The sequence below is a fragment of the Fopius arisanus genome, unplaced genomic scaffold (genome assembly GCF_000806365.1).
Source record: "Fopius arisanus strain USDA-PBARC FA_bdor unplaced genomic scaffold, ASM80636v1 scaffold00180, whole genome shotgun sequence".
NCBI classification, from domain to species: Eukaryota; Metazoa; Arthropoda; class Insecta; order Hymenoptera; family Braconidae; genus Fopius; species Fopius arisanus.
Window position 1 is genome coordinate 54177 of NW_011887919.1, and position 15957 is coordinate 70133.

General features: G+C 40.5%; 1 protein-coding gene across 2 annotated transcripts; it reads left to right on the forward strand.

Annotated features, from left to right (window-relative positions):
* The first annotated feature begins 409 nt into the window (after positions 1–409).
* On the forward strand, positions 410–15162 carry dachs (unconventional myosin-IXb-like dachs). 2 transcript variants are annotated; one of them, XM_011314612.1, is made up of 17 exons: positions 410–1226; positions 7113–7472; positions 8203–8477; positions 10379–10550; positions 10676–10848; positions 10946–11105; positions 11420–11536; positions 11647–11882; positions 11995–12184; positions 12264–12541; positions 12701–12890; positions 13028–13214; positions 13301–13512; positions 13598–13860; positions 13971–14228; positions 14313–14412; positions 14513–15162. In XM_011314612.1, exons 1-17 carry the CDS (start codon positions 1136–1138, stop codon positions 14668–14670), a joined length of 3420 nt encoding a protein of 1139 aa, XP_011312914.1. In that variant the 5' UTR covers positions 410–1135; the 3' UTR covers positions 14671–15162. The 2 variants fall into 2 exon arrangements, with proteins under 2 accessions (XP_011312914.1, XP_011312916.1); XM_011314614.1 differs by having other exon boundaries at positions 13028–13199.
* The last annotated feature ends 795 nt before the right edge of the window (positions 15163–15957 follow it).

The following is a 15957-nucleotide window of genomic DNA, read 5'->3' on the forward strand; positions in this document are numbered from 1 at the left end:
GCCAGGAATTTTGAGGAATTAAAAGACTGGAATTTAGTATGCACAGCGGATCATCTCCACCGCATATTTACAAGATGCCTCAATATAGTCTATGGGTACCAGAATTTTTCACCCAGAGTATCTGAAGCCACCGAGAAACACTCGTGCCTTGCCCGACTCCCCTCTCCCGTCCTCCGAAAACTCTCGAGGGGTCCGTGGGCCCCGGGGCCCGTACAGTCCATTCCTGCTAACTCATATCTCTCTCACTCCACGTGTTTCATGGGGCACCTGACGCTATGATTTCCTCTGAGTTAGCATTAACGAAGTGTAGAAGAGATCGGGCCCTCAGTTTAACCGGTGGGTTACGGCCAACAATGACGCCCAGTTGAACGCGACTGCTCTCGCACTCACCGCGGTTGTGAGGGTTTTATTTACATGGTTATAGTTTTTTTTTTTAACTTTTTATCCTGTTTGTATTTTTTCTGAGTGATTGCACACCATTTAATCGGGCTTTTTGAAACTGGACGACGAAGTTTCAGTGGCGGTGTTCCAGAGAACTCCATAAATCCTTTTCTTATTTTTATTTATTTATTTGTGGTGGAAAAAAGAAAATGTGCGGAGGAAATAGCGTTCAATGTTCTTTATAGAGATTTAACAGGAGTATTGAAAACTGTTTGGTGGTGTTTGAGAGAAGTTTTGGGATTTATACAGGCGAATTTAATGGACTTTGGGTGAAAACAGAGTGTTTTATGGTGAAGGATTGTAACGCGAGCCCGAGAGCTGTGAGCCTGGAGGAGAAGGATTTCGCAAGGGTTTTGGGTACCGTGGTTGGCTCGAGAAAGTACTTGATATCGTGCCTTGTGGTCATTTGTTCTGAGTAAAACGATTACATTTTTATCAAGAGATATTCCACAAGTTGTGTCATTTTTAACTCAAATAACGCGTTTTTGTGAGATCATTTGTCGTTATTGTTGCGATAATTAGAGAAAGATCTTTGTCGCGGGGGTAAAAATGTGCGAGTGCGGTGATGATTGTACGGTTGAAGGGGCGGGCTTGATGATTCGGGGGGTGGGAAAAATTCAATGATTCAGGGAGGAACAGTGGGGACCAGGGAATAGTGATAATTCTGGGGGAATTGGAGAGCCGATTGCCTGAGATGGCCACCCTAGGCCTCTCCAAGGTTTTTATATTGGACAAGTACTTCACAGAGCTCCAGAAGTTCTGGGAGACTGAGAAAAAACTTCAAGGTATTATCAACCTAAAAACTTAAGTATAAAAAAATTTATCAGAATTCTCTAATTAAAAATAAAAAAAAAAAGAAAATTCTAATTAACAATTTGATGGAATCAATTTCTTTTTGTTTTTATCAGTTGGCAAATACTTGAATAAATTTCTGGTTTTGGATTTGGTGAAGACTTTGAAGATGTTGATTTTTATGGGGAGCGTACCTTTAAAATACTGGGAGCAAAGTAATGACTGAGGCAAATGATCTATCAGTACCTCAAGTCATACACTCACCAGGGAATCGTAAAAGTACAGTGTAACCGTTACGATGCCAACTTCCTACGCTATTGCAATAGGTTCTAAGCAGACACGAGAGATATCCTCTGGACCTCTCTCCAGCCACCAGACAAGTTTCATTTTTTATTTTTGTTTTATTCTCCCACTATCCCTTCCTCATCCCGTCTCTTGCGCGGATCCTCTTCGGTTTGACTACCTGAGACCGAATCTATCCTTCTCTATCGTTCAACCACTCTTAATTCTTATCCCTCCTCTTGACCGGATGCCTCTTCCATCTTGGTTACCATAGACTCAACCAACGGGTCCTTCACTTCACCAGGATCAAACAATCCGGTGAGATAGACAAATATTTAGGGCGTTTATATCTGTCTGGCTGGAACTGTTGTCAAGTACCTCATCGTTGAGCCATTTGCCAAATTATTATGGAACGAAGCGTCTTATTCGAAAATCACTGCTCCATTTATCGATATTTTTTGCTGGATAGTTCCCAGATAGAGAGAAATATTCAATAAAAATTACAGTTCCGTACACCGAAATAAAAAGCAGTGGAAAATTTTTTTTAAAAATGGCGGACTCCTAGTCTGTTCGAGTTTAACTCTGTCCGCCATTTGAAAATGTTCAAGTGCTTTTAAATTTTAATGAAACTTGAATTTTTTTTCTTGCCGGATTCAATTCAACATGCCTCTCCTTCTAATTACTCTTAACCTCTCCACGAAATTCTAATTTTATTCTAACAGTGCGCCGTAGTTTTTCATTATAAATTATATCAATCTGACCTGTCATCTCGGAACTCGATTGACTTTTCCATACATAAATTCAAATGGTTGGATTGATAGCTCTTTTATCTAAAATAAAACAGAGTTGGAACTGGATGGTTCCAATTAGTGAGATCTGTCGCGTGTGCCGTTTTAAATATTATTGTTTGGACAGCTAGTTATTGTAACAACGAGTGGAAAATACCATCGATTGTGAAAATTAAATCGCATGAACCGCCCGTTCAAATGATAATAATACCGAAATATCTTCGTACCGTACATTTATGGAACAATTTTCCGGTAAACTTTGATAGATGATCTGACTATCTCTCCCCCAATTTTCAATGATAAGCACACGCGAACACCGATGGCAATACCGTTGATACCATAATTCTTCAATTTGCATACGACACAGACTGGAAATCCCTTCATCATGTTACTGGTAATGTCGCCCTGGAATATACAACCACGAACATTATTCAGACCTGAAAATTGAGTTTTCAACTTAGTCCTGCGTTGATCGATAATCCCTTAGACGAGGCACAAGCATTTCCGGTAAATCACGAATTAATCGAAATCGGAACTCTTACCTAATATCCGCTGTCGAGTATTTCATATTCTGTACAAATCCGACCAGAATATTTCCCAAACATAATAGAATCCGTATATCCCCTGTTTAAACATCATGTGATATAAATCACAATAATCGATGATAATTGCGAAAAAATGAGAATCGAATTTTCACGAGTAGAATCATCAACAAAAACGATAGAACTCGGAGATGCCTCGAGTCTGAAATAGCCCGTAGTTAACCAACATTGAAAATTCGGCTAGAGGCAACATTTATATTCCATCATACCCCATAAACTCTCCAGGTCTTCATCTCCCACAAATCCACATGACAAGCATTACAACAATAATGACTCCCTTCAGCATGTTATTGAATTGTTGACTGCACCAGCAGCTTTATTAGGTTTCATAACATCTGTTGTCCTAACTTTTCGTTTCATCGTTGAGTCACCCACACCCCCATCACGAAGTTTACATGCATTGTCCTCTGAATTAGTCTATTTAATTTCAAACGAGAGACCAAGCAACTTTATCACCGCCAATAACCCCTGAAAGAGCGGGAAGAGCCAGTGTCTATGGAAAATTCATTCAAAAACGTGTTCTATCTCGAGTAAAACCGTGGCATATTACTTATCACACTAAAGCCCACTCCCCCAAAATATCCTCTTTACGAGTATCATACCGAGCAAGGATCTCCAAACGTGGTATTGAAATGGCAGTAGCCACGGTAGTACATTTACCCGGACATTCGAGCAGAAGCACAAAGGCCGGCTTAATCCCAAGAGCTCGTATATTTTCCGAGGCATTTCGTTATATTAACAAATCTCGAATTAGTCGAAAATTCCACTTATTGCGAGGAAAGGGGGGATTACATAAATTCGTAGAATACATGAGTATCTGAGGGACATGCAGCCTCTGGATCTTGTCTCGCTGGATAAATTCGTGCAGCGTGCAGTGGTCCTCTCTGCGTTTGAGTTTACAGATGCATCTGCCGTATCTCGCATATACTTCGTAGCTTTACTGAGATTAGAGATATATTCACCGAGTTGTTGCCACGTACACATTAATGCATATGTTTATAGGTACAAATGCCTCTCCACAGTCGCAACCAAGGGTGGCGAGGGAAAACCGAGAGAAAACCCAGTGGAGCTTGGGCACGTACTGCTTTTGCCTCTTCTACTTCCCTCCAGCATGTATATATATATATCGATATGGGAATAGTTACCAGTCTCGTTGAATTTCTTCGGCTTTCCATCTCTGCATTCCGAGGAAAATTTCACTATATGCCAACGAAGTTCACTGCTGAAAGACACATTTCGGTATTGTTATCTCAGATGCCGAAATTATTGAGACTTTACCGGAATCATTTGACATTTTTTCTCGGGATGGGCGAATGATCATGAATTGTCATGACCGATTTCTTCCATTTTCCTTCTGTTTTCTTTTTTTATATCGAGTTTTTACACCTCGATGGAGGCATTTGTCCACAAGTCGTTCTTTATGCAACATATATACAACTCCTTGGATTATTCGTTGGGGTACAAGCGTGTGTTATACCACACGGTTTATGGGTGAAGCGAATTGCTATGAAACACAAACGAGTTTGAGTCTGTGTAAGGGTACAGTAACCCAGGACCACTAAATATCCCGTAAACCTTGTGAAGCGTGAAGTGCTCGGTGTTCGCATACTATTTCCCTCTGACTCAACGGACAAATCGTTCAAACAAACCAAATCTCTGTTTGGTGTTCATTTACTACACCGGTGGGAATTGCAACGATATAAAGTCTCCCCTTGACACTGCGTCTCTGAGAATTGCGTCGACATTTATCAATGAAAGGTGCGCAATGTCATGACTATTTGATTGGTTCCCATAGATTTTATCTCAAATTCAATTAATCCCGCAAGAAAATTTGATTGCAACTCTCGCATCAGTTGAAGAGATACAACTGAATTCAGTCCAATAATTTCATCTGTTCACAGCCACTTGATTTTTTTCTAGAGAAATTCCGAACCACTCAAGAAATATAGAATTCCTCAGTGGCTTCATGAGATGTGAAGCCACATGATATTTTTACTGTGATCTACACCGCAACTTCGGTTTCCTTCAAGAATACAACATGAATATTCAATGAAAACGTGAAACTTCAGTAGGAAATTTCGAATAGTGGAGAGGAATGAGAGTCAGTGAAATAAAGTTCACTGCTTAAAATTCACGTCATGAATATAAAATAATCCGGGAAAACGGAAAGAATCGATGAAAATACAAAAAAAAAAAACATCTCACTCTGCTGAATATAAATCGAAATGTGCACCTGTTCACCAGAAAAATTCTTCTCTACTTGAGAATGTCGGGAATTATTTCGAGAACTTCTCAGGCCTCCGAGAAATCCATCGTTATCGATCCATCACCAAAAAAGCGTGAATGAACCGGTGTTTTTGTTATCTGAATGTTCCTTCATTTACTCCTGCTTATCCACAACTCGCGTGTCTCACGCATTTCTCCTCACTGATAATAACCCCCGACACGAGTACCAGACACATCCCCCCGTCCTGGGTATTACACTCAGTACCAATTTGATTCATAAATTCGTATGTGCATGCATTGAGGATAGTCTTCACTTTGAAGTCTCAACCCGAATGGAGTTTTACCACGGCTGAAGAGAGAGAGAGAGAAAAAAACCAGTTTTTCTCCTAACTCTCTCACAACTACTGGAATAATTTGAAAAACGATCGCTGCAGTGAAAAAATTATTATTAACAAATATTGCAATTTTTATAGGAATTCTAGCGCCATTGAAAATTTACTTTCCAGTGAATTTGCCGGACAAGAAAATTCTCTGCGTATAATAAAATTGAATCGAATAATTTGATAATTTAAATATAGAGGCTGAATATTCAAAAATAATCATGCAAATAGAGAAAATTATTTTTGTAACTGATTTAATTATCTGAGTGCGGTAGGACGTGGTACACTGTATCTCTGTACATCTCCCATCATTAATTCCCCCAACACCGTGTACTTTTATCAGCTCTTACTGTTTTCATGTCTGCATTCCGCGATTTTTCCCTTTTCTCTCTTATTTTCTCTCTTATTATTATTCAAGATATTACGTAGGATAATAATGGACGCTGATGAGGATGTACATTCAGAAGTCGTCGAACGCCATTGCCAGTTGCAGCATCTGTAATTAAAGATGTCCCCCACCTCCTGAATATCTGATACAGAGGATCTCGAGATTCTCTCGATCGAGCCAGAAACCCAGTGATTACACTCGGTACATCTGAAGCAATACGAGTAGCTGAAGGAATTCTTTTTACCTCATGCTAAAAGCCCAACACAAGAGCGCCCCTTTTCAACTCGAGTATCTACCGTTAAATGGATACATACAATGCCTGGAAATAGTTTTGAAAAAGGAGAGAATCAGATGAAGGTGAGACGTCTGGAATGGAATTATCCATTCAGAACCAGATGTTACGTGCTTTTATCACTTCTGACTCTTGTCAGAGGACCTCGTCATGATTCATCATTCAATGTTTACCTCCGGGCTAGAAGGCCTTGGGGCACCGTGAGAATATTGATTTCGATGACAGATACATCGTTCACCACTTTTGATTCAAGCTCCAACGCATTCAACATGTGGTTACATGATTGCTCCATTGATATCAGTGGGAATCATCTCCGAGCGACAGGAAAAATGAGTCTCAAATTGAGAATATTGTTCACAGCCCACGAAAGTGAATTGAATTTTATTTTTCTACTCTACTTGATTGAAGTTCAATCGAACATCAATATGATTCAATAATTTTCATGGAATTATTCATTCCGAATTGAATTTTCCAAAGTTCTGGGTGAAGAAAGCTGTGACGAGTACCTGAAATCGATTGAAAAGGGAAATGCACAACCAGGGGGGGTCTATGTCTATGTCTATCACAAGTTGGAAACTAGATTCTATGAATAGCTAAGATATTATCACTAATCAGGCCGGAACTAATGATGAACAGAAATTAATGTGACAAAGGATGAAAATAAATGAAAAATAAATGCGATGTTATCCTGATATTAATTATTTCCATTCCTATTAAATTTCACTCATTCATTCACCGACCACCACCGATCGTGTGCTAACCAATAATTCGATCCAATATTTAATTGTAAAAGTACATAATTTAGAGTGAGGCTGTTATGATAAAAAATTTTGCGAAATTTTTCCGAGTTATATTATTTATAATGACACCATCAGAAGGGCTTGAATGCACTTCTAACCATTTAATTTCCTCAATTTCCAGACGCGTCGTCATCCAACGAAGCTGTCCACCTGCAGCAGCGTCTCCGGAGTCTGAGCACCGAGCTTGTTACCTTGAGAAATCGTCTGCACGTGAGCCAACCCGGCAATAATTCAACGAGTGGTGGTGGTGGAAGTGGTGCAAACAGTACCTTGACACCAGCATGTGATAAGGGTGCTAACGCATCAGTAGCACCAGCAGTACCACCACGTACAGCACATGGGTACAATGGTACTGTGCCCCATGGAATTGGACACTCATCCGGTCACAGCATCACAGCATCCGCTATTATACATCCACATGCCAATCACTCCACCACCAATGATCTCGGTCACAATTCTACCGCAAATAATTTAATATCTGGTTGGTAGGATTCACATTCCAAATGGGACACCCATATCTCCATTTTCCTGAAGGCTCTTAGTGGTCTCATTAAACCTTCAACCTCGATTAATTCCACCAATCCGTGGGGTCAACCGATTTTCAGTGTGTCAACGCCTTTATCTCTTTGCATATCACCTCCCCCCCGAACTCCGCCTCATATTCATCCACATATTCTACCAATATTCTTTAATCCTCATTGCCACATACGATGGTTAAAATCCTGATTCGCATACCCAATTTCAAACCTTTTACTCGAATTATTCATGAATTCTACTGCGCTCGTAAATATTTAACACCCCGTAGTACCGAATTGAAAATATGAAATTATTTAACCGAGGATTCGATGGCAATTTGGCACAAAAAAATTCAATAAATTGCCCAAGGAAAGAACTTCAAAGGAGTCAAATTTAAATCGTGTATTTACTCCGATGTTAATTACCATCTAAACGAAAATTGAAGAGGTTTTTTTAAATAAATAAGACAAACTCTTTGATTCCCGGTGATAGAACGATTAATTGATTCTTTCCTGTTTCCAAAGAAAAAAACCAGTTGATAAAAAAAAATAGTTTTACGGAGTGCATTTATAAAAAGGATTTGGTGCAAATATTGCCGGAGCATTTTAATGAGTCGACATGACCTCTTTTGAATAAATTCCGTTATTTTTCAATGGATCATTTGCTGGATGTCTGCAATATGGTTTTGTAAATAGATCTGGATGCACCGAAGCGTTCGGACGATGGTCTAGTATCCTGTGTAACGGCTCTTGGTGCCCTACGGTCACCGCCCATATCCAGGATCATCGCAGATGTTAAAAGTGGAAAAGGTTCACAGGTACAGCAACGATGCATTTCAAAGACATCGAGTCAGGCAACCGTTGCCACAAACTCAACTACTTTAGAGGACCTTATTCACTTACCAGGACCTCTAACCGAGGACGCTGTCCTCAAATGTCTGCAGGCACGTTTCTGCGCAAAGCAATATCACGTAAGTTCAAATACTGTTTTCCCGATGTTTTTACCTCACTTCATTTTAATACCCAATTGAATTACAAACATCATATGGAATATTCTCATCATTGTGTATTTACCATAATGACTTGCTGCATTCCATTGTGCATGGATGGATAATGCACGGATTGATGGAAATTCTGCATTCCCAAATTAGAGGTAATGAGAATAAAATCCAGGCACATTAATAAAATTCTCTTTGAAAATGAAAAGCGTTTCCGTCGATGCGGGCGTTCGTGAATGAACATGTAACTCGAATTGCATTCCGCAAAAAAATTTAATTAGTTATTCAAGTGTTTCATAAATATTGATATGAAATATATCAGTGCAATTCAGGAAATAATAATGCAGGAGAATTTTCACTTCGGACATTAACGTCTGGAATTCATTCAACTTTTAAAAATGCAACTTAAATGATAATGATAATGAAGGAAAGGAAGATTTGTACGGGATAATGTAAAAGGATAAAAACCATTGACGAGATATGGCGACGACTAATTGTGTGCACTGGACTGAAATAATTTATGATTGGCACACGTTTAACAGTACCTGAATAGTTTGAAGCGCGTACTACTTGCGTGATCTTCCATTGGGCCAAACAGTGCATAAAGAGACTCGGTGGAAGGTTCAGGTTGAAGCAAGAGAGATAGTGGTGCCCCGGGCTCGTATTCACTCTGGGGACTCTGAAGAATGCAAACGGAGCAACGCGAAATGCCTCGAGGTTGCTGCACGTTGCCACAGCCTCGGCTTGTGCACCAACACATTCGAGTATTGAACCCCGTTGTGCCGATATTTATGCACAAGTGAGAGACTGCCCCATTATTCACCGCGAAAATCTCCATTTCAATAATGAAGAAAAATTTCCCTCACTTTACATTTTTTCCATTCACACCCAAATTCGTCTCCATTGAGCTGAAATTTCCAAAAATTTTGGGCATCCACAATTAATTCTCTGGACCCCCCCAATACCTGAAATTCTCCTGGAATTATTGGCGATCCCATGGCGAATGTCAGGTATCTCTCGAATTATGGGCAACCACGGAATTTCCAGAGCATTCTGATAGTTCTTCCCACTGTCGGTTGCTGTCGTGATTCCTCATAATAGAATTACAATACGCAGTCGACTAGATACAGGGATATCATCTTCAGGTATATCAGATGATTCTGGAGAAATGGCGAGTCTTTTCCGCCCTCTTCTGAGCCTCCAATACTGTAACCCACGTACGTGCCCGCAGGTGTGTAATCGGTTTACGAGGCAAAACTCTTTCTCACAAGACCCTGTGTATCTACCAGGCATTTCTTTTCCATTCCAGAAAGAAGAACCTGGTGAGTGTATGAGAGACCGGTTTTCATCTCTGTCGCCCTTCTCAACCCTGCCCCTTTTTCTCCTTTGCCGTTGGTCCGTTCCACTGATCATTTCTTCTCCGCCCACTTGTATCGATATGTATTTACGTCCTCCTACTTTTTTTTTTATCTCTCCACTGCCGAAAATATTTTATTTTTATTCCCCAAAGCACAAGAGAGGGTATTATTTATTCTCAACACTTGGCTCTAAAACATTGATGAAAAGATAGGGGAATGATTGGGTTTTTGGGGGCACCGAGAATTCGCTCGAGGCACTCGACACAGCCTCTGCATTGAAATACTTTTTTATTATCAAATCACATCTCTGACCTTTCTTTCCTCCACCTATATCAAATGCTACTCACAAGAGATGACATCATCACAAATCCCACAAAATTAATTCTATTAAGTCAAACAATAGTCGAGTATTGATTATGCGATGAGACACGAATAAATTTCTCCAATCAATCAATCAATCAATTGTGTGGATATGTGGGTAATGTGGGTAATGCGGTAATGTGGTAATGCTTTCAGACGAATGTTGGCCCAATCCTTGTGAGCATCAACCCTTATACGGACGTTGGAAATCCATTGACACTGACGAGTACACGATCAGTGCCCCTGGCACCGCAGCTCAACAAGGTCGTGCAAGAAGCCGTGAGACAACAGTCAGAGACTGGTTACCCACAGGCCATCATCCTCTCGGGTGAGCCACCTTGAAGCATTTACTATCTAGACAGCCTGTCTTATTCCACACGTGTGGGCATTCTCAAACCAGATAGAACGCTTCAGATAAAGAATCATGGATTTTCGTGGTGATATGATTCGCAGGTACAAGTGGCTCTGGCAAGACTTATGCCTCGATGCTACTGCTGAGACAACTCTTTGACGTCGCTGGAGGTGGTCCTGAGACTGATGCATTTAAGCATCTCGCTGCTGCCTTCACTGTTCTTCGGTCATTGGGATCAGCCAAGACAGCTACCAATTCAGAGAGTTCGAGAATCGTGAGCCCATTATTTTTTATGGTTCTGACTGGATTCATCCTCTCACGTCGCACTTATGTTTCATTTTTTTCTTTTCTCTGTCATTTCGATTTATTAGGGTCACTTTATAGAGGTCCAAGTGACCGATGGTGCTTTGTACAGAACGAAAATCCACTGCTATTTTTTGGATCAGACGAGGGTCATCAGACCACTCCCGGACGAGAAGAATTATCATATCTTCTATCAGATGCTCGCGGGTCTATCGCACGACGAGAGAGGTATTGATTCATTGTCTTTTCACCATAAATCAGTCCTCATTGGTGTCGACAATTTTCCTCATTGCCTAAAATAATTAATCAAATGATATTGGCCTCGTGACAGATCTACGAAACTGTCGCATGTGTGATTGAAACACGATAGCCCGTGATATCTGAACGAGTATAGGGACAACCATGTGCCTTATTAATTTTGAAAAATTCATGAGATTCGTTACCATAAATTACCTACCTCGATACAAATGAATATTCCCCCTCGAAACCGAACATTAATTCCTACCGATGATATGCAAATATGATATATTGTGATTGCGCAGTGAAACTCAACCTGGAGGGATACAATGTGAAAAATTTACGGTACCTGCAGCAGGGCGATAGCCGTCAGGATGAGGCAGAGGACGCTGTGAGATTTCAATCGTGGAAAGCGTGCCTAGGTATCGAAGAAAATTAAATCACTCAATGCCACAGCACCCCCTCCCCCTCCCTCCCCCCCGCACAAAGTGTCTCAGAATAATTCAGAAATCCCATTGAATTTTCAATGCAGGTGTCTTGGGAATACCTTTCTTGGATGTTGTTCGAGTTCTAGCGGCTGTTCTCATTCTTGGTAATGTTGGTTTCACCGATGGTCCCGGTGTGGAGGTCAGTGTAATCGGTGAGAACGAGTTGGCATCTGTTGCTGCGCTTTTGGGTGTACCACCACCTGCATTATTGAGGGGTCTAACATCAAGGACACACAATGCAAGAGGACAACTGGTGAAATCTGTTTGCGATGCAAACATGGTAAGCTCATTAATCATTATTTATGAGGATAAAAATGGGGTATGGGGTACATATACCTGGGTAAGTTACACGCCGACTGATGAATTATTCTGGTCAATGTTTTGGTGTGCAGTCCAACATGACGAGAGATTCACTCGCTAAGGCGCTTTATTGTCGCACAGTTGCTACCATTGTGAGACGTGCCAATAGTTTGAAGAGACTTGGATCGACACTCGGTACACTGTCCTCTGATTCCAACGAATCTGTGCACAATCAGGCGGAGGTTACAAGCCAGCATGCATCGACTATTGGCAGTTCAGCTGGTATGTTTTTCTCTCTGGACATTATACCGGAGATTTATGCGATGAATTAGTGAATATGAATTTGTCGTAATTTGAAAAGGTGGTACGGGCTCTAGGAGCATGACAGCGTTGAACAACGCCGTGAGGCACGCAACAGACGGCTTCATTGGTATACTCGATATGTTTGGCTTTGAGGATCCAAAGCCGAGTCAGCTTGAACATTTATGCATAAATCTGTGTGCCGAGACTATGCAGCACTTTTACAATACCCACATATTTAAGAGCTCCATAGAGAGCTGCCGTGATGAGGGTATACGGTGTGATGTTGAGGTGGATTATGTTGACAACGTACCCTGTATCGATCTCATATCATCTTTGGTGAGTTTTATCAAAGGCCGAGTCTGTTATTAATGAGGCAACATATTAAATTGCATGCCTATGAACTTTGCTATGAAATACTGACACGTCAATATGTATTAGTATTGAGTGAAAAAATACGACCCTATAAGTGTTAATGTATTGGCTTTCAACGATTAGCGTACGGGTTTACTGAGCATGCTTGATGTTGAATCTTCAATGCGAGGTACAGCGGAGAGTTACGTTGCCAAGGTTAAAGTGCAACACAAGCAGAATCCACGATTATTTGATCCGAGAAGTCTTGACTGTCGGTCTTTTGGAATTCAACACTTTGCTGGTAGAGTCACGTATGATGCCTCTGATTTCCTTGGTGAGTACTTGAAACTTTACTGACAGGTATACAGCTGATGTTTTAGGGCTTTTTTCTCTCCAACCCGGGGTAGAGAAATATTCTTACCAATTTATTTTACACGTTTCGTGGTGCCTTTTTTCTTCTCTTTTACTCAGACACGAATAAGGATGTAGTGCCAGACGATCTTGTTGCTGTGTTTTACAAGCACACGTGTAATTTTGGATTTGCCACTCATCTCTTTGGGAGTGAATTGAAAGCACTTTATGCCAGTGATACAGTGCCGAGGGGCGTGAGTTTCAGGATATCACCGACATCTCATACAGATCTGTTAGTAAACATGTGGTAATTCATATTTGGATGGATTTTGTTTGATGTTTTTGTTGGTTCAATCTCCACTTTTTTTTTTTGCTTTTCATTACTTGTTTTAGTTTGAATGGGGATGAACCGATTTCCACTCTCACTCAGGATTTTCACACGCGCCTTGATAATTTATTGAGAACTCTGGTCCATGCGAGACCACATTTCGTCAGGTGTATCCGTAGTAATGCAACTGAAACTCCACTTCATCTAGACAGAGGAGTTGCAATGCGACAAATAAGATCGCTGCAGGTTCTCGAGACGGTGAATCTCATGGCGGGCGGTAAGAAATTTTTCTTCTCAGTAGTGATATTCACATTTTGGTACATTTTCGGTGATAAAGTTGAACGAATGAAAAATTCCAACAGGCTATCCTCACAGGATGCGTTTTAAGGCATTCAACGCACGATACAGACTAATCGCACCGTTTAAGCAGCTGAGGCGAGCTGAGGAGCAGGCTGTTGAGGATACAAAACTTATTCTCCAAAATGCACAACAAGTGAAGAGTAAGTTTGGTGCTAGCACCAGCTGGGCTCTTGGTAAACGACACATCTTCCTTAGTGAAGGGATACGACAGCAGTTGGAAAATCTCAGATCGGAAACCCGAAGAAAAGCTGCCACGGCAATTCAGGTACTTGGTATTATTAATTAGTCACACTAAAAAATTATGACGTTATCAATGAATTTATATGATTTCTGTACTTGATTTCACTTTATCAATTCAATTTATCAATTATTCAGTGCACTTGGAGAGGCTGGAGGGTGCGTAAAAGATGGCCGATACGACGGGCTTTACCAGTGACTTCAACCCTCAGTTCCAAACAGCCACAGCAAGCCAATCTCACTGGTACTCGTCCCAGAAGTGTAAATGGAGGAACTGGTACCGGAACTCGACCCAGGCCACAACCAATAGCTGGCACTCCCCCACCAGATCCCACTGAAAAATGTGCAGATCAGAAAATGATACAACAGACCTGCACCCTCTTTGGATTGGACTTGGTAAGTTCTCGTATTTTTTCCCCTCCATCCAGCGAGAGCCTATAGCTTTGATCAATAAGAAATTAACTGGAAATAATTTATCAGGAGAGACCACCACCAGTGCCTCCCAGCAGATCCTACACAGTGACTGGAAACACTAAATTGGGATATCCTCAGACACGTGTTATGAAAATGCCTTTTCCAGGTTCGACAAATTTCTACGCATAAAATTTACGGATTATAATAAGTCTCGTAACTCGGTGGCTTGGGTGGTTTCATTGTTATTTTTATTTTTATATTTATAGAGGAGGGTGAGGGTGAAGTGGTTCTTCTTAAAGGAGAAACCGTTCTGGTCGTGGGGGCATCACCGAGGCGTGGCCATCTGCTCGTAGAACACAACAACACAACACTACATGTGCCGTATCAATTTATGGAATTGAAACCCTGTAACATTAACGTCTAGAGATATTTATTTAATGCCATTAAGTTACAACCTTCTCAATTCTTCTCTAGGGGGGCCAAAAGACTAGCGAGTTTCATCGAATTGATGAATTCACACAACTGCCAATAAATTGCCATAGAATCGTTATCTCATAGAGAAATTGATATCCCCTAGGCCTTAAGGATTATTCAACCTGGTATTATCGTCTTCCATATCAATTTAAGGTTTTTTTTTTATTTTAAAATGAATCTAAGAACTATATTTTACGTTGGACAAGAGTAGATATAGAGTCTATATTATACATATCATAAAGAACATATTTTATTTACCCGGTGAAACGTCGAGACACTACGATTCGCAATACTCAAGCCTCGAAGGTATCAATTATCAGTATTCACAGTTTAATTTTAAAACTCCGAGCGGCCATCGTTGTTGTAAATTTGTCATTTATGGTCACACATTCATTTTTTGTATTTTTTTTTCCATTGGAATCACTAAAATGTTTCAAATAAAAGCGGAATTTATCACTGGGTGGTGAATATTTTATCTTTCATAAAAAAAAAACTGCATTTTTCCCTCCACAATTTTCAACTGACCTCAATCTTCATTTGAGTTACACTTTCTATTCGAATTATTCATTCAAATAAATTTATCAAAAATTGATGAATTGTATATGAATGAGAAATGAATTTTTACAAATATAAATTTTTAATAGAAATGTGATATTTGAGAGATGTTTGCGAATTAATGTGAGTTTAGGGGAGAAATTGAAGGAATTTTCAGACACCATCCGCGAGTAAAGTGTAGAATAGAATGGTGATGTGAAAAAAGCCCGAGGAAGTCCACATGAATGACTCTCCCTTTTGAGCAACTCTGACAGTGTACATACCCTCCCCCAATATTTCTTTCAATATATACCATGCATCGAGGGTCGCGCCTCTCGGCACGTCATCTTACTTAAGTTGTTTCACAGTCTGTGAAACATTTCAGACGGCGTTTGACGTCAAAGGCCTACTGGGGGGTAAAGAAGTCGCGCGCGTCTCTCAATCCCTTCCACATCTCGATCACGTCAACCGTAAAACGGAAATGATGAAATTAGAAAGGTTCGTATGTGCGCATAACAAATTATGAGCCCAGGACTCTTTCAACCCACCCCCGAGTACCGGAGATTTCCGCACAAGTGCATCATTTTTTTCCTCACATTTTCCCTCTCTCATTTTTTTTAACCATTTCACTTGAACATGTTGGCAGTAGCCTCAACATACATTTAGATTCTTTACCCGTTGGATTACGAGCTGAGGGAGATAG